General features: G+C 31.9%; 2 protein-coding genes across 2 annotated transcripts; both read right to left on the bottom strand.

Moving 5' to 3' along the window:
• Nucleotides 1-166: 166 nt before the first annotated feature.
• LOC125839744 (pentatricopeptide repeat-containing protein At4g26680, mitochondrial) lies at nt 167-19,346 on the bottom strand. The gene is made up of 3 exons (XM_049518738.1): nt 19,334-19,346; nt 3,654-3,657; nt 167-2,076 (listed from the first exon to the last, which is right to left on the bottom strand). The coding sequence occupies exon 3, from the start codon at nt 1,825-1,827 to the stop codon at nt 235-237; it is 1,593 nt and encodes a 530-aa protein (XP_049374695.1). The 5' UTR covers nt 1,828-2,076; nt 3,654-3,657; nt 19,334-19,346; the 3' UTR covers nt 167-234.
• LOC125839713 (F-box protein At3g07870-like) lies at nt 14,484-15,646 on the bottom strand. The gene is made up of 2 exons (XM_049518700.1): nt 15,569-15,646; nt 14,484-15,413 (listed from the first exon to the last, which is right to left on the bottom strand). The coding sequence occupies exons 1-2, from the start codon at nt 15,644-15,646 to the stop codon at nt 14,553-14,555; spliced, it is 939 nt and encodes a 312-aa protein (XP_049374657.1). The 3' UTR covers nt 14,484-14,552.
• Nucleotides 19,347-20,150: the final 804 nt, after the last annotated feature.

Raw genomic sequence — 20,150 nt, 5'->3', positions numbered from 1 at the left:
CGAATGAAAAGGAGTACTGACAAAGTTGCTTGGGACTGAAAACATCCCCTTTCACTTAGAAGGGCTTAGGAACGGTGTTGCCAAATGATTGTTGAATATAGTTACTCACCTCACAGCCCAGTTTCCTATGTGGGGTATATACCAGCCGGGTTGCTGTCCGGAGGACCAAACCTGACTGCTGGGAACCTTCAGGCATGGGCGTCTAGATTCTATTTCTTGTTAAAAAAATACATTCTATCTTCCGTTTGTAGAGCTAATCACTTTTGTTTTATCAAAACCTTCGGGCATGAGGCGTTTAGCTTCTAGTTCTTGTAAGAGTTTTATGATCTCTCCTTCTCTGCCGCATCTGAGAAACATGCTGCATATTTCAGTTAACATACCCAAGTCAGGGGTAATAGATCTTTCTAGCATCTCTTTCAAGACTTCCATTGCTCCATCATAATCCTCATTCTTGATGAAGGTGGATATCAATAGAGTCAAAGTGGGCTTATTAGGGTGAAAACCACCTCTAACCATGCTTTTATAGAGTTGAAACGCACGATCAGGATTCCTTCTGGTACACTGTCCACTGATCAGATAAGAGAAAGTAGAGGAATTAGGAACTAAGTTTGCTTTATCAAGTTCTTTGACCAAAAATGCAGCTTTCTTTGTCTTCCCCTCCTTGCACAGTCCCATAATCAATGCATTGTAAGTCAAGATATCAGCCTTCAATCCATTGTTTGCCATCTCTTCGAAAAGCCTACTTCCCATTTCAGAATTACCAACCTGGCTATATGCGTTTATCAGTGTATTATAAGTGACAACATTAGGAGCCACACCGGTTCTCTTCATCTCGCTGAAAAGTTTGTTTGCTTCATGTAATTTCCCTACCTTGCATAAACCATGAATAAGAGTGTTGTATGTAACATTAACTGGTTGTACCCCATTCATCTCCATCGTGGTCTTAAGTTTCAGTGCAACACTCAAGATGTCCCGGTTACAATGTCCAGCAATCAAAGTGTTATAAGACACAGCTGTCGGTTTCAAACTTATGTTCTCCATCTCCCTTAAGACCTCAACAGCCTTTTCTAGTTTTCCCGATCTGCATAAAGCACTCATGACCATATTAAAGGTATAAACATTAGGCGAAATCCTTGACCGACGCATCTCCTTATAAAAAGCCAATGCAACATCTACCCTATCAAAACTAAGCAACGCGCTCATGAATGCATTGCAAGACTCAACAGTGGGAACAAACCCATACTGCTTCATACTGCAAAATGTATCACTAGCATTCCTAAACTTCTTCAAATGAGCATGACACTTGAACAATGAGTCAAAAACACGCGGTGAAGAATCACACATTCGATATGATAAAACTATAGCTTCAAACAATTTACCAGGAAAATCAACAGAACCTGATACAAGGAGCTTCCTCAAAATTGATTCAGCAGATTTAAACTTTTTACTCTTAGTAAGAACATGAAGAACAATGGAATGATTCTCAAGGGTATTCGAATTCGGACTTTTAACCTCAACCCATTTGAAGAATTCAAGAGATAAAACATAATCCTTTTGAATTTTCAGCAAAATGTGCTTAACTCTAAATGGGGTTAGGCCAGAAGACAAATTCTCAAGCTTAGGCCAATCAGAGTGTATAAGATGACTATGAGCTACATTAACAAAATCAAGATCTTGACCTTTGGGATCAGAAATGGTTCTGTGAGGCAACGGAATTGGGTCCAATTTTCTTTGTTTAGGGGTTATCAATTTCACAAACACTTGGTGGGTGTGTTTGGTTGAATCAATAAAGGTTGAAAACTTACGAATTTGTTTCAGAATCTTCATTTTCTTGAGGAACCCAACTGATATTTCATTGAGAGGGAACTAACCTTGCAATAAAGGAAGAATCTTTTCTCTTCTTGAGGCTTTGAGCCACTGCAGGACACCCATTTTTGTAAACTGAAGATTTTGATGGCAAGGATATAACTGATTGCTCAATTTACAAGACCTATTTTAGCAATAACCTGAATAAATATCAACAAACGGTCTCGAGTTCGAATCTGGTTATCAAAATAATTATGTTGGAGTGTCACTCTTGAGGCCCTATTGTATTCGATTCAAATTTTAGTCCACTTCAATATAGATGTCAGACACGAAAAAACCAAAAAACAGAAAGAAAGAAAAAACCTGAATAAATATCGAAAATGTGTTATAATAGATGCATTGAATACGATTTATTAGTCTTTTTTTTGTTTGTATAGTATATGATAAACTGATTCTTGTTGTAATTTTCTTAAAAGAAAAAATAATTTTAAAAGAGAGTAATATTAATAACTAGAAATTGTGTCATCGGTTTTCTAAATTCTAAAAAGAAATACAACTATATTTTTTAAAAAATATTTTAATATTGATTGAATAAAAATTTTAAAAGTAAAAAGTTAATTTTAAATTTTGTGATTTTAAATTATGTAAGAATAAGAAAATATTATAATAATACTAAAATACTTGTCTACCTTTGTGATATTTATTAAGTAGACATTTGATCATAAATTTCAAATATCTTTCACTTTGTTTTGCTCATGAAAATTGGAGTTGTTTTTTACCGTAAATATAAATTGGAGTTGTTTTTGAATTTTTTTGAGTAATTTAGTACGAAACAACTTTTTGTTGATTTCAAATTCTTGAAAATTCTAGAATTCAACTTCAGGTTAAATTCGAGATTTTATGATCTAACATGTTTTTTTGAGTTTAGTTCTGAAAAAAGTAAAAAAAAAAATCATGGTCAAAGGCCCTCTTAAAATTTATGGAGTTTGAGTTGAAGATAGAATTGTATTTGTTATATTTTTAGCACAAAATATGAAATAAAATTCATGCTTAAATGTATTGTAATACAATTTTAGAATTGAAAGTGAATTGAAAAATAGGTTATAAGTTGTTTTTCAATTTAAATTTGAAATTTTCATAGTCAAAACACTGATTTTTCAAATAAAGCGAAAAATTATTTCAAAAGAAAAAAATTGCCAAACGGACCCGAAACAAGTCATTTCGAAGGTACGTTTATTTTTGTCCCATGACAAATCCATTCAGCATACAACTTTCAATTTGCTAATTTGAGCTTATTTTGATTCAACTGCTTTGTGTTGGAACAACTGCTATATATATTAGGGATTTCGAGTTTGAGTTTTGAAAATGAAGTTGTCTTTGGTGGGGCATGTTTGGTGCATGAAAGATTGTAACTTTTTATCTGCTTGTCAAATTCTTTCTCATTACAAACGAGAAAGAATTAAATGAAGAGGTTGACAACAATGTAAGATTTGTTTATTTGTTCAAGCTAGTAAGAGAAAATCTATGGAGAGTAGAGTATACGCGAACAAGTTACCAATAACTTGGTAAGATATAACATTAGTTTGTTATTAAATGAATTTTATCGGATTTTGGTGCATCTAGATACACATTTATGGAATTATATGGGGTCAAAATTAGGTATAATTTATTTTAGATACATTGTATCCAAGTGTATTCACATATATCTGGAATAGATAAATTCCCCTCTCTTTTATCTCGTTCGCCACTCTCCTATCTTGCATGCGTATCTGGTATCTCAGATACATGTGAATTATATTAGATATATGTATGTATCTGATATACGAATATATTTGAGATACATAGACAAAGCTTACTCGCCTCCCTCCTTATTTAGTGTATCTGATAGCAAAAAACATGTATCTAGGTGTATCTTACTCGAAATATGATATGAAATTATTAATTAATGAGATAAAATGTAATTATTTCAAACTATAGAGTTAATTAGTAAATATGATAGAAATATTTATGTATTTAGATTGTTCTCCAAAAACATAATTAGTAATAGTAGAAGTAGAGAGGTTTTTTTTTTTACCCTTTTTCTCAACCTACTATAAAGATTTTTAGCTAAACTTTATAGACACAATCTAATGCAATTTTAGTCTCATATATCACTGCTACGCTTTAAAAAATGTCGATTCACTATAGTTAGAAAATTCCACAAAATCAGACCTCAAATAAAAAAATTGATCAGAATTTGTTGAAATAGCCATTGTGAGAGGTACAGTAAAAATTGGTATCATGAATTAGTCATTGTGAAACATTGACACAATGAAAACTTATAAGTTACGGTACGTGGACAAAGTTGATTCCTTACATGTCGTGGCTATTGAAATAAATAAGACATTTAACATCTATGTACAATTGCATTATTGTTGTGAGAGTTCATGATGTATTTGAGTGATTAGATGATTGTGTATCCTAGTATTAAAAGATTTGCCTTTTGGTTTATATTTGTTGATGGTGAGTAGTTCTATATGTTGAAGTTTGGTCTTTTTTAATTTGAGTCGGCCTATGATGTCTACATTACATAGTGGTTTGTAATGATAATATCTTGTACTTTTTTTTGTTGAGCGCAGATCATACTCTAAAGATTCCTTCGAGACCTCAATTCGAGCGTGAGAAGCAGTCTTTGATTTAAGAGTGCGCTCTCCGTATTCAAGCTACCGTGGATGATTATAGCAACTCTTGTCAATTCTTTCGGACGTTGAGACACCCTATCTTAGTTAGAATGTTAGATATTGGACATTTCTATAGACTTGTTTTAGTTAGTAGTTCTTATATGACAACATTTAGTTCTTGGGGGAGTTATTTAGATATTGAATTAATCGTACTTTAATTTAGAATTTGACATTTATTTATAAAAACTCAATTGAACTCAAATATTATTTTATTTCTGAATGGTCTTAAGTAGGTTGAAGTCTTTGGTTCGATTGGTTCTTACTGTGAGTGTCACTCACGACCATTTGAATCAAGACATAAATATAGCTAATTGTCAAACTAATACCAAATCTTAAGCAAATGGAATATAGAAAGTATCAAAATATTATAGAAAATCATCTTTTGCAGCATAGAAAGTTGAAGTGATGGATTGAGGTTTCTTTTTACATCGACTAATTATTTTCAAACTTGAAAGCCGAGAGATGAAAAAAAATCATTACAAGAAGATAGGTTTTAGAACATTAAACTTGGAAGAATTCATGATTTTAAATTCCCCTTTTTCAAGTTCATCTAAGTAGCGAATACTATTTGTGTGCATTCAACTGTTACTTGCACATATGAAATTGGGGTTCTATGATAAAATTCCAAATGGATAGAATTTTAATTGAAAAACAACTAGGACCAAATTTGAAATTGAATTTCATTTCTTTGAAGAAAATTCAAAATTTCGATTAGTAAATACTAAAGACCAATATTAATAATTTTGTACCTATAAGTGAAAAAAAAGAAAAAGTTATCATTCAATTGATGAAGAAGAGAAATGACTTAAAGATACTATCCCAAATGGACAATTCATGACTAAAATAATCAAAGTCAGCAAGATTTCAATCAAAATGATCAAATAGTGTACGGTGATAGATTTTTGAGTAGAAGAGGGTGCGGCGTGAATAAATAAGTTCCTAGGGTTTGATAAGAGGAGAAATTAGAAGGAAAAAGCTTTTATATTTATATTAGAGAAAACACATAAAATCACCATTGAAGTTGTTTTGGATTTTCAAAAACACACCTTAACTTTGCAATCGTTCTATTACCCCACTAAACAATTTTGAACATATATTATTATATCATTTTTTTTATCAGCCCCAAATTTTAAGAATCAAGTGTGTTCACACACCAATAATTACATGACACGTGTTAATTTAATTAAAAATGTATTTTTTTTCCTTTATCTCTCTCTCTCTCTTTGACATTTAATTTTGATTTATCTTAAATTTCACTTCATCTTCCACCTCCCACTTTCAAGTGATTCATCCTCCATTTTCTTTCTTTTTCTTCACCTCCCACCCCATGTCAAATTGAACCCCACTCCCATTTTTTTTCTTTTCTTTTTCTTCTTCTTCTCCTGTCAAATTCTTTATAGAATTCATACTACTTTTTAGACTTTATTGAATTATTGAGAACAAAATTAGTTATTTTTATTAAAAAATTTAAAATTTTGAAGGTATCATCAACTACTCATTTTCATATAACTTCAAAATTAGAAATGATAATTTTAAAAAAATCAATAAATTCCCCGAAAATTGAAAGAACTTAATTGAAATCGGATAAAAAAACTATATGATACTTCCTAATCATCTTGAAATCTACAAATTATTCGAAATGTAAGAAAATATTTAGATAAAGTTTTAAAATTAAAGAGAGTAAAACCAATAGTAGTAAAAAAGGGAAGGTGAAGTTGTGGTAAAAATGATGACATTGAAAAAAAGAAGCTTCAATGGATAGAGTTGACAGTGAATTTTTGAAGAAGAAAGAGAGAGAAAATAAAAAGGAAAAAAAGTTAAAATAATAAGAAAAAATATATATTTTATAATAAAATACTTGTAAAAATAAAATTATATTAGTTATTTTAGTCTACTCGCTCTCTTTGAGAGAGTGCACACCACTCTTTGTGTCAGGTGGACGAAAAATGATATAATAATCTATATTCAAAATTGTTTAGTGGGGGTAATAGGACAGTTGCAAAGTTAAGGTGTCTTTTTGAAAATTTGGGACAACTTCAGTGATGACTTTATATCTTTTCTCTTATAACTAATAGCTTTTTTTTAATTTTGACTAATAGCTTTTTTTTCATTTTAACTAATAGCTTTTTCATTTTAATTTTAAGTAAATTTCAAATATATTAGTCAAATTAAATTCAAATTAAGGTAAATTTGAGACAAATTAAAAATTCAATTCATGAGTTATACTTCTTGACTTAACAAGGTAACTAATCATTCACAATAATGAACTTATCAATAATTAAGTAGTGAATGACATCAATTTGACAAGACGAAACATTTGTTTTGAATATAAATTGACTTTTAAAATTAGTAAGATTGACATAATTATTACTTAAAATTATATGTTAAATATATCTAATATCTATTAGAACATTATGCTTAAAACGCCAAAGTAAAAGTCAAAATGATTTTAATAATATTTTTGACTTTTATAAATACTTATTTTACTATATTTTGAACTGAAGAAGGTTGACCAATTAATTAAAAATATTAAGGTCCAAAATTGAGAGTCAAATAGCTTATACAAATGATCTAAACTTGAAAATGCACTAAATTATTATCCATAAAATTTTCACAACTTAAAACAAATAAGAAGGAATCCAAGATATTCTACTACCGCTTATGGCAACATAATTATTGTACATGAGTTCATTTTTACCAAATAATCTGACTTTTTTACACTATAAATACACATGTGATATTGATATTCTATTATGCTTAAAACGACAAAATAAAAGTCAAAATGATTTTTAAAATATTTTTGACTTTTATAAATACTTACTTTACTATATTTTGAACTGAAGAAGGTTGACCAATTAATTAAAAATATTAAGGTCCAAAATTGAGAGTCAAATAGCTTATACAAATGATCTAAACTTGGGAATGCACTGAATTACTATCCATAAAATTTTCACAACTTAAAACAAATAAGAAGGAATCCAAGATATTCTACTATGGCAACATAATTATTGTACATGAGTTCATTTTTACCAAATAATGTGACTTTTTAACACTATAAATACACATGTGATATTGATATTCTACATCACATTTTCTTACTTCCTCAAAGTAAAGTTTAGTTGTGGAACCAAGATGGAGCCTACCAACATTGAAAAGTTGCTAAAAACTCCCATGGAAGAACTGAAGTATCATGAGCTTCAACAACTGGAAGACCTCCTGAAAGCAGCAATGGAGAAAGTTGAAGTTGTGGCGAAGCTACAAAAGGAGCGTGGTGCTGTTTTTCCATATGAAATCCTTGGAAGTGATTTGTCTCCTTTAGAGGATGAGTAAAATTCTTCGTTAAGTTTCGATGTTAGGAAACCTAGGTCTTGCTAATCATATATGTGGTTTTAATTTTACATTTCAGTATGCTTATTATCATATGAAATAAAAATAAAACTTATGTCTGTGTTAATTTTTTCATTTATTGACATTGAAATTATATGTGTTGAATTCACAAGTAATAAAAGATAAAAATTAAATAACATAAAGAATTGAAAATCATCTTAGTTAGCTTGAAGAAAACCTGAACTCATTTAAAAGTAGGGAAAATTGTGCAAAATAGCAAATCTTTAAACCATATTAAATGATATAGCTACTGTTTAGGGAAATTCTAATTCGAAGCTATAGTTTCGTTGTATCTTGTTATTAGCCTGATTTGTATAATTCGTTGATTTGTATAAATTCAGAATTTGTATAATTCAATTTGGATTGTATAAAATTAGAATTTTATATATGCTAACCCGTTCTATTTGTATACGATTTATGAACTAATAATAAATTACATGTTTGTATACTGGCAAGTGAAGTATAGAAATAGAGCTCTGAAAAATCCCTAAATATATAAATACAAAATTTGTATGTACTTACGCTATTTGTATATTCACAAGCAAAATATACAAATGGGCAGAAATATACAACCACAACCACCATAGCAAACAGAACTATAGATATGAAGTGCAATTATCGAAACTATAGCTATAGAGCTTTTTTATGTTCATTATGTTTGTTATTTCTGAAATTTTCTCTTAAAAGTAACCTCTACAAATCTTGGGCCTAAAAGTTGCCCCAGAAACAAACTATTCCCTGTTGACATCCTTTAAAGGCGGAACATCGTGGTGACTAAAAAAACCCAATTTTAATTGAATATAAAGGGGGTCGCCACTTAATTTGTAACACCTCATGTTTTAGTGAGTTGAACTAGTGTGTTGTAGAGTCTTGTAATGGAGCTTTGGAGTGTTGTATGAGGGTTAAAACTCATAGAAATGACTCTCATACTTAGAATGACATGTTTAGGGGTTAAACGTCTGGGTACGACTACCCAAGGACCACCTGGGGTCCTGGAGGAGGACCCCAAAACAGTCCCCAAAAGCTGTCAAAAATGGTGAACCACGATTAGCCATTCACGGCCAGTAAATAAACCTACGCCCCGTAGGTCATGGGCGTAGATCAAGCCTGAGTTGACCTGCAACATATGAGCCCCAAGTCCAAACCACGTCCAGTAGACCCATCCATGGTCCACCGTGGATGGGGTCTCGTGAATGCTGCCAGTTTTTGGTAATTTAGTTTTAAGTGAGTTGTTGGGGGTTAGTTTAGTAATTAGTCTAGGGGTTAGGAGGGTGATTAGTTAGTTAGTTAACCTCATATAAATAGTTAATAGACCCTAAACTAATCACTTTAACTCATTCATTTAAAGACCCCAAGACTCTCTCCAAAAATCATCTCTCTAGAATAGAAGAAGAAAAGAAGAGAAGAGGGCAGCAACTTAGGGCGATTTCCCCCATTGATTCAAGCTTTGTTTAGGGCTTTGATTGAAGGTATGTGAAGATTAATTATCCATGGGTTCTTCCACCCATGGATCCCCCGTAGTTTGCCCCACTTGTGAAATTAAAACCCCCATTCTAGCTAGGGTTATGCTTGCATTGTGGGTAGGGTTTGGATGTGATTCAAATCTGGTAGATAATATCCAATTATGATTAATTTAGCTTTATTTAGTGATATTATGATGAATTCATGTGATTTCTACGATGAACCCTAATCTAAATTGATGAATGTGTGATCTTTGTGGGTTTATGCCATTAGAGGCAAAATTGAAGGTTAAAAAGTGATCTTCCTATTTCAATGTTTTGAATACTAATTGATCATAGTTAGGATCATCTAATAATGAATTGAACTAGACTTGATTGAATAGGAAGGATCTTGACTTGTGAAGTTAGAATTGAACCTTTATGATCAAGTATGACTAGAATCACCTTCTAATGAAAAATGTGATTGAGTAACTTGTAATTTAGACATGGATCATGATAGAATGAAGTTAAGCTTGAAAATAAGGCTTGTAGACATCATTATTAGGGCTTTGGGGGTAAAGTCAATATGAGGTGATCTTGATTGAGTATTCTCTTTCTCTTATACAATTAGACATGAACAAGCTAGGAGAATCAAGTTCTCTTACATAGAAGGATTCTAGGTTGACTTAAGAACCTAAAGTGAATCAAAGCACGTTAGACTAGAATAGCTTGAAGTTATGATATATGATCCCTTCATGTGTAGCTTGACTTGACAAGACAAAACCAAGATATGATAGCTTGAAATTGAGACTTGTGTTTCCTTCATGTATAACTTGGCTTAGTAGGATAAGACCAAGGTTGATAGCTTGGGATGGAGGATCTATACTCTTAAGGGATAGCTTGACCTAGCATTGTAGAATGTATGTCATGGTAGCATGAGTTAGTAGTAGTCATGGTAGCCTAGGATTGAGGATTTATACTCTCTTATGGGTAGCTTGAACTAGCATTGTTAGGATGCATTCATGGTAGCTTGACTTAGTTTGTCCAAGACTATTTCAGGATAGCTTTGGGATAGAAGACTTATACTCTCTTAAAGGTAGCTTAGGATTGAGGATTCATACTCTCCTAAGGGTAGCTTGACTTGCATTGTAAGGTGCATTTCAAGGATAGCTTGAGTTAGGTTAGTCAAGGTAGTTTGGGATTGATGACTCATACTCTCCTAAGGATAACTTAGGGTTGAGATCATACTCCCCTATGGATAGCTTGCATTTGTAACCTAGTACACTTGTAAGGGTAGCATGACTTAGTTGGTTTAGGACTATTTCATGGTAGCTAGGATAGGACACTTGTACATTTCCTAGAGTAGCTTGGACTTACATGTTAGTTTGTCTTCCAAGGTAGTTAGCTTAGCTTAACCTAGTTATGTTAGTAAGATGATAGCATGGTCTAGCCTATTAGGGGGTTATTCCTTGGTAGCCTTGAAGAGGTAATAGACTAGAGGGATTAGTCCCTAACTAGTGAACATTCATGATAGTCTAAAGAAATACTTAGTGTGGGTAGTAGTATGGGATGCTATCCATACATGGCACAAGTATGAATTAGGGATGGTTGTGAAAGGTTCTCTTATGTAGTATGACTTAGCTTGGGTTGTTGTCATAGTTGCCTTCCAAGATATGATTGAATAAGGTGGTAGTTCTCTTGTCTATATGAAGTAAGCTTATAGTAAGACCAAAAGGAGGATGAATATGACTAATATGATTTCAAGGCTATGCTTAGAGTGAATGATAGTATAGGATGCCTTTCATGCATTGCACAAGTATGTCTTGAGGTTCCTTAGAAGTATGGTGCCCTTATGGTAGAAAAACTTATGACTTAACCATGCATGTAGATTATGATTAAGATGACTAAAAAGGGATACTTGGCTTGGGTAGTATTATGGGATGCTATTCTTGCCTTGCACTTGTATACTTTGAAGTTACTTGAAAATGGTGCTATTATGGTATGGATGACCAAAGGTCAATTATGTTGATATGTTTATGACTTATATCCTATGCTCATTAACTATGTCTTATGTTGACTTATGTTTATATGATGCTTATGTTGGAGACCATGCTATGACTATGTTTATATCTCTTATGCTTATGTCTTATGTTGACTAACCATTTGAGATCTCTTATGATTGTTGTGCTAGCTTTCATACTTGGTACATTTTGTACTAACACATATTGCCTACATTCTAACCAAATGTAGGGTCTTGGAGATTTGAGTTGCTATGGAGGCTAGGTTTCAAGGATCTAGAAGAGTTGAAGATCTTGGTGAGTCCTCATAGCTTCGAGGACAACATCCACTTTACCTTTATGTCATTTCATTATGCTTTAAGACTTTGTATGGGCTGCGTCCCAAAGACTTTTAATCGTGAGTTTAAATAGATGGTTTGAGAGAAAGGTTTTAGTAAGACTTTCGCTTGTTGCTTTTATGAAATATGACTTTGATTGTAAAAGTTTTAAATTGTTCCATATTTTCAATTTTATTACCTATGTTATGATGCAAAGGGCTTGTATTAGACCCCTTCGGGGTCGAGTACGTCATGTTACGTCTAAGGGGTACTCCTGGGTCGTGACATAATTTTAGAAAAACTAGGAAATCAATCAATTAATTAATAAAAAGTGTCTATGAAACTAGTAGATTATAGGTATGGGGTTCAAGTTATTTTGAAGGGAAGGTATTAGGCATCCTTCGAAATCTACAATTGTCGGTCCCAACTGAATTCATTTTTTTCACATTGAGGAGGAGATAAAAACAATATATAAGTGTAATAAACGTGTGATATATATAAACAATAAAATAAAACAATAATATAAAAAACGACCTAAGGATTGCCTAATATCAATAATATACACAATAATGAAAAAAATAATTCGAACTCCATTTGAGTAGCTTCCTTGAAAAGTAACTCTAGGTACCTGTAAAGACACTTAGGGTGTGTTTGGTATGAAGGAAAATGTTTTCTTGGAAAACAAGTGAATTTCTAACTTATTTTCTTGTGTTTGGTTAGTGAGTAGAAAATATTTTCTCAAAAATATTTTTTAATGTTTGGTTGGTGAACGAAAAAATATTTTTTAGAAAATATCTTTTATTTTTGGCTCGAGACTAAAAAATATTCTTTAGGAAAATAGTCAATGATCCTAAAATCAACCCCGATAATTGATCTAGGACCCGACCCCGACACCCAAACTAGGACAAGACTCGATGACCGTTCCAAAATCCGACCCTTGAACCTGACCCTGACTTTCGACCCAGGACTTGACCTAGGAAAATTTTTTCAAAATTATTTTTAAACAATAAAAATTGACAGGGTCGCTGGGGGTTGGGGTTGGCAGAAAAAATGATTTATTTTAAAATTTGAAATATTTTTTTTAAAAACATTTTTTCTTAAAATGAAATTGTTTTAAATTTGGAGGGAGTGACAATTTGAAATACTTCCCAAAAATAATTTGTTTTTTTAAACAAAATTGATGGGGCGGCGGGGGAGAGGGTGGTCTTGTTTGGGGGGAGTGGCGTAAAAAATAAATAAAATAAAATTTTAAATATTTTTCAAAAACATTTTTTGGGGGGTGGGGGTAGGGGTTGGGTGGGGTAAAAAAATGTTAAATTTGAAATATTTTAAAAAAATATTTATTATATTTTTTTCTGATGGAGGAGGGGGGGTGGGGGTTGGGGTAGGGATAAAAATATATTTGAAAATTTAAAAAATATGAAATTCTAAAAAAATTAATTTTTTTTGATTGAGGAGGGTCGTGTACGAGGTACGGGGAGGGTCGGGTACGGGATATGGGTAGGGTAGAGTAAGAAAAAAATATTAAAGGATGAAGTAAAGTTTTGGAAAATGTTTTTCTTAAATTTGGAAGGAAGTTATTTTCCTTAAATTTGAGGAAAATGAGTTGATTTGAAAAATATTTTTCAAACATTTTAAGTCAACCAAACATGAGGAAATTGAAAAATATTTTCCTCCATATCAAATACACCCTCAGTATAAGTGTTAGTAAAAACAATATATATGATAACGTTTTATATGTTAATGCTCATTTTGTCCATATGTGATTGTCATGTTGAACTGCCTAGGTGGACTGTTATGTCATCTTATGTATTGAGATAGTAGTTGTGTGGTGGACTACCACCTCGAGGGATGAACAAGGAAGAATAATATTATTGAGAGGAAGGTATTTTTGTCATGTTGGACTGCCTGGGTGGACTATCATGTTAGCTCTAATGACAAAGATAACATTTTAAGGATATTTATGGTCCAAAACATAGACGGCAAGAGTAATTTTGATCCCAAACATAATTATAAGATATATATAAGTTATTCGAATAGTTCGAGGGTAATTTTGACCCTTTTCCATAGTGTTTTTTGTTGTGCTACTAGAAATTAGTATATAACTTAATTTATCAAATTTTAAATATAGAAAACCTTGGGAGCTAGCAGATAGCTAGATTTTTTTTTATCAAAGAAACTTCAGTTACTACCTTGCTGATAAAATCATTAGCAAAAAAATCGACATAGTCTAACTCCGTCAAGCTTGTATGAGTACTGAAGAAGTATAGAGCACTTTGGTTGGTTGTTGACCAATAGAAGGCGTGGGAGAAAAAAACCAAATGCAAATTCTTAGAAATGAAAGAGATCATAGTGATCGATGGTACTTTGAAACTCATAAAAACAAAAAAACTTTGATGAGTACTTTTTTTTTTATGACAAAGGAAACCCGTAGCCGCTACCTTTTGGGTGCGCACAGGGTAAAACCCCCGATCCTATGCAATAGCTCGTAAATCACATAGGAGAGCTAACCCGCTCTAGGCAAGCCTGGTGCGAAGAGCTCGACCCAGAAGGCAAATCCCTTGCTTTCGCTGGCAAGGAGTTTCGAACTTGAGACCTCCAACATGGAAGTCCCAAACCCAAACCACAGGGCCATACTGTTTTTATCTCATGGTCCTCTTCCTACCGGTGTACGTTGATCGTTATTTGAGTCCTCTAAAGAAAGCTCCATGTAATGGCTTGGCAGGACAGTGCTAGCTACTACGTGTATAAAATTCGTCTTATACACGAGAACAACCACTTTACTCTGGTCAAATGCTTGAAACCGATCTCCATCATGTTTATGCCAAATCAAGCAAATTCAGTATTCTTGAGTTTTAATAACTTTTAGGGTGAAACAAGAGAGCCAACATGAACAACCGCCTTGAAGGACCGTGGCATTCCAGAAATACGAAGTTCACGTAGTGTTTTGGTCAGAGGATTGTAACAAAGCAAAGTCCCACCATGCTGCAGCATCAACTCTCCATTTCTCTGAAAGAAAAGAGGCTGGACAGCTCCAATGATAAGCCCAACTTCACTACAAACTATTTTCAAACGCTTTGTCCACGACTCCTTAACACCATAATCCTTCATTACCCAAATCTCTACATAATCTTGACACTTACGTCTAGTAGCCGATAGACAACCTTGCAAAACACCCAACGTATAGTTGAGTCTTCCCGAATCAAAATCGGGATGAGGAATGACTCCAAACACCTCATTTTCCAAATCAAAACCAACAATTTGATCAACAAGTTTAGGACCATCATAGCCAGAACTAACCCAATGAAGAGCTTCATTCACACATGCCCCAGACAAATCCCTACCGCGAAGTGAATAAGGAGATGAACTGTTACATCTCCATGAATCATCCCCAATAGTATATACACAAACACCAGACCTCAAATCATCATTATCATCACGAACAATTTCCCTTCTATAATACACAATCTCCACCACCTTATACACATTCCTCTTAGGTAAAAACCCAAACCCCACAACAACATTCACAGGATCCCCCAAATCCCTAATAGGGTTAGGCAAGAAAACAAAATCCCCACTACATGGATTTAGTATATGAGTCAAATACTTAACAATTGGATCAAACAAACATAGTAATCCATTACAAGAACCCAAAATTTCATAATTACTCAAAAGGGGTAATGGGAAATTAAAGTTAACACACTTATAATCATCAGTTCCATCACTCTGTACAAAGATAACTTACTGTGCCAACAAGTTCTGTGAATGGGAATTGAGGTTTTGGGGATGAGACCATAAAAAATTTCATTTTTAGATGAAATTGAGAGATGGGTATCAATCAGATGCAATTCATATGTCAAATAGAGCCAAGATTTACAAACACGCCTGCACTTTACAAGGGATTTGATGGGTAATCTTGAAAGTATGTCAATCACAGTTTCACTTGAAAGCTTTTCCATTTTTTTTTCTTCAGAGGTAAGTTTGAAGATGAGAAGAAACTGTATGTAGATGATTATATTGTTAAAGTTTCAATCTTTTCACTATTTTGCTGAAAAATCTTCTTTGGTTGAGTGTTGCCAAAGAAAGAAAAATTGAAGTCAAATTATGATAAGTTTATGGACAAGTACGAATTTGAGCAGATATCTTGATTCTTGAGTATTTATGATATTGTTAGGATGGTTTGGTTGGAAACAAGTTATTCCAGAATTAGTTATCCTGGGTTAGCTGTTTTGGGATAACTTATTCTATTATGTATATGAGATAACTTATTTCATTACTATGATATAAATGGTGGAATAAATTATCTCAAACATGATAACCAAACAACATACAACAATTTTATCCCATCAATATTTCTTATCCCATCACTATTTTTTTTATCCCTCACATCAAAGACCCTTAAAGCATTCTCTATTCCAAGGAGCAAGCTGCATTATACCCTGTTTTTAAAGATGAGAAAAAAAGTTTTCTTAGGAATAATTGATTCCTCCACTTTTCGTATTCATTTGGTAGAGTATATAAAAATAATGCAAAATATATCGTATTAGTAATGATTGAATTATGTATGCTTGCATTAATTATGTTAAAACTTTTCTTATACAGTGTTTGATTTGATGTACTAAATAATCATGCATTGCATAAAAAAAAAACAAAAAAAAACATTTGTTTTAAAAAATATACTCCACAAATATAGTGAAAAGGATGTGGAAGGTTTATGAAGGATAATTGTATCTCTAACTATGCTAATGCATTAGAACTCATTGCATTACTAATGCATAGAAATCAATGATATTAGCAATACACCCCTCAATACACAATAGAGTGTGTTACAAATACAAACATTAGTTATACATTAATTGAAAAAGTGTACCAAACAAGATACTAATAATACACAAAGTCAATACATGCATTATTTTCTTCAATACACTCTACTAGACTACCCCTATGGAAGTTATAAAGTGTTAGGTAGTTACTCTGCAAGTTTTTAACATCTTAATTATATCTCTCCTAATCGAACTGAATTAGTCCACATAAGATGAACAACAACCCAAATGAAAAATTTCAACAAAATCTAGTATAATCAATATACATGTGACATACAATGTGTTATATGTATATATACATATTATACCTAATATATACTACTATATATGTGACATATTTTTATATATGTGCATATTATATTTAGGGGTGTACAAAAATCGAACTGACCGATAAATCGAACCGATAAAAGTGTTATTGGTTTATTGTCATTGGGTTATTGGGTTAACAGTTATTTAATGTTTTTTTTTTAAAAAAGTATTGGGTTATCGGTTCTTTATTGGTTTTAAAACAAAAAATATTAATATAATTAGTAGTATATTATACTAAAAATATAAAAACCCTACGCAATAATTAACACTACTTAACAGTTAACTCTCTTCTGTACTTTTAGTTATTTAACCTTTAGATTCTACTTTTTAGTATTACTTATTTACTTTAGTTAGTTTATAATTGACTAATATTAGCTTTTGCACAATTGTAAATATGTGCAATTAATGGAATTCAGATTGTGTTTTTTTAAAAATAAAAAAATAAAGTAAGAACTTCATTTAGTTGAGTCTTTTCTTTATATATGATTTACCATAAGCATGGCCTCATTTGCTACTGTTTTGACTCTAGTCTATGATTTGGTTTTATTTGATTCTCTTTATTGCATAAAGGGGACCTCGTTTTATATATTATGGTGATCGAAAATTGACCAAGACTTTATTGCGATGACCAAAATACAGCATGTTGGTCCCTGTTGTCCCGTTTGTGATGATTATTTCGATGTATGCGTATCACGTCAAATTATTGGATAAGTCATATATTTATTTTGAAATCATTTTCTTATTGGTTAAACCGAAAACCGAACCGTTAAAGACCTAAAACTGATAACAAATATCTTATTGGTTTGTTTATCGGTTTAGCATATTCAAAAACCGAAAACCGATAAACCGAACCAATAATACTTAAAACTGAACCGAACCAACCGATACACACCCCTAATTATATCAACTACTTATATATTTTGGTAAAATCCCAACTCTCAATCTCAAGAATTCTTTCCAATCTCTCAAAGTAGCATTACTATAGTTTGCTTGAATAAATTTATTAATCTCATTGACCCAACATTATTATTAAAGTGATGCACTTGATCTTGTCATTTATTTTCTTGAGATTTTTACACTTTATATTACATGGTTTAAGCTTATAATCAAAACAAGTCCATATTTTAAGATTTTACCTTATGTAGATCATTATCATTTCAATTTTTAAAAATTTGCTATGTTACTTTTTCTCGCTTGATTAATTTCTAGCAACAAATATTACAACTCTGGTTAATAGTCTATAATACATTAATACTTATTTATATTAATTTACGCTTAATATAATTATATTTTATATGCTTTTAAACAAGAACAACATTAGTTTACAAGGTAAACACAATGGAACAATACTTAAATGTTGTCAACCGATTAAGCCTAGTAAATTTAATTTTTTAAAAATAATAAAAAGTGATAGTCATATTTATCATTAAAGATTAACGTGAAAAAAATTTAATTTATTTTTAGAGATTGGTGCAACTTTTTTGATGTATAATTTATACTTTTAAATATATTTTTAGTGTCTAATGCAATTTTTTGTGTTGCATATTTTAGAATTTGATGAAACATTTCTAGTGCTTATGATTAATTTTTTTGTCCAATGTTTTCGTCAAACCTAACGAATAAAAAATGTTAAAGTTTTGACAGAGACTAAAAATATTAACATAAGGAATTGCTCATATGTTAAGCACCCTCTATCTCCAGCTCTAAAGTTATGAGTTTGAGTCACTAAGAGAGAATAAAAAGAATGAAGGATCCTAAAGAAGGATTAAAAAAAAAAACTAAAAGTTTTAATTTCTGACCAACTTAAAAATCTAAAAAGGAAACTGCAAAGTATATATTTAAGAAACTATTTTAAACAATAACTTAAATGTAAGGGATCATTTTTGTGTTTTTTTGGGGGGGTTATATTCAACGATAATTATGTAGAAATATTAATTTATTTAAGTAATTTGGTTAATTTTTAATTAAATCACGAATACCCCTAATGTAAGGGTTTAATTTATGGGATGAGAGGGAAATGGAACAAAAGTAATAATACTAAGGACCCATTTGGTATGATGGATAAAGAAAGATATTTGAGATAAAAAAAAAAGAGCAATTAACATATTATTTTATTAATCACCAACTAAAATATTCAAAACCGAGCTAACCATTACCCTGGTTGCTCCTCATAATATCCTTATAGTAACCTAAGAAACTTTAAACACATAAATCGTATAATGAACATATAGTTTCATAAAGATTCATATTGCCCCTAACTCATATACATGTTTTTCTTTATAGTATAAAGCAATGACTCTTTTGTTGTGGTAACTTGCTGGAATATCCTGTCATTTCTCTCACACCAAATCTCATAAACCACTCCTGTAAAACAAGCTTTTAGAAGAACCTTATGTGTTGAGCTGATTTTGTTGTTGTTATGTGCCCAAGTCCATTCTTGGTCTTAAGGAAGTATATGTCTTTGTCATTCCAATCATCTCAATGTACCCTGCTAGATGTGGTGAGAGTATTCACAATCGAAGAAGAGGTTGTGCAGTGATTCATCGTGCTCACATCTTTGATTCTAAGGCTTTATAAAAGTGTCAGATGAAGGTTTGTTTAGGGCTTGCTGCATTATAGCAGACCAAACCTCTCCATGGAAAATTTGTAACTGGTCCTCTTTGGATCTTATATGCGTTTTTTATCATAAACTTATCACTTCTAATCAATTGATTATGATTTGTAAGCAGGTCTAGTATTTTCTCATATTGAAGATCTAAGCCTGTTTGGGAACCTCCATTGTGAGCCAATTTTGATGTTTTATGTAGTAATCATGAATCTAGGAAATCCACATTTTCTCCTTGCTCTTACTCAGAGCCCACATTAACGTACATACAACGGCGTGATTCCATACTTTTAAGTTGATGAAGTTCAGACCTCCAACTCCTTTTGGTAAACAAATCTTCTCCCAAGTTACCATAGCCCTTCTAGAGATTCTAGCTTCACCTGTCCATAAATAGGGTCTGCAAGCTGCCTCAATCAGTTTAATCACCTTTTGAGGAAGTAGAAAGATAAATTGTTTATATCTCTTCATCTCTTGTTTTTGATTGTTTGAGACTGTTTAACCCAAGATTGGTACTCCTCTGGCCTTAATTACTTGTCCATTTTTCCTTTTTTAGTTGTTCCTAATTACTTATCAATTGTGACAATAATAAATCAAGAAAAAATAATTTTTTTGACCTATTATACCCTTAATTAATTATTTTGGAAAAGGTAGAACTCTTGAAAATCTTAAATTTATAATTCACGCACTTCATAATTATTAGGGGTAAAATGATAAACTCATTATGTC

This window comes from Solanum verrucosum, unplaced genomic scaffold, assembly GCF_900185275.1.
Source record: "Solanum verrucosum unplaced genomic scaffold, falcon-dt-bn FXZP01000175.1, whole genome shotgun sequence".
NCBI classification, from domain to species: domain Eukaryota; kingdom Viridiplantae; phylum Streptophyta; class Magnoliopsida; order Solanales; family Solanaceae; genus Solanum; species Solanum verrucosum.
The sequence above is the reverse complement of the archived record's forward strand: the minus strand, read 5'-3'. Positions and strand labels throughout refer to the sequence as shown.

Coding starts and splice junctions, on each gene's coding strand:
- LOC125839744 (XM_049518738.1), bottom strand. CDS start 1,827: ATGAAGATTCTGAAACAAATTCGTAAGTTTTCAACCTTTATTGATTCA.
- LOC125839713 (XM_049518700.1), bottom strand. CDS start 15,646: ATGGAAAAGCTTTCAAGTGAAACTGTGATTGACATACTTTCAAGATTA. Junction 15,414..15,568: donor CCCTTGTAAAGTGCAGGCGT/GTTTGTAAATCT, acceptor ATCTTTGTACAG/AGTGATGGAACTGATGATTA.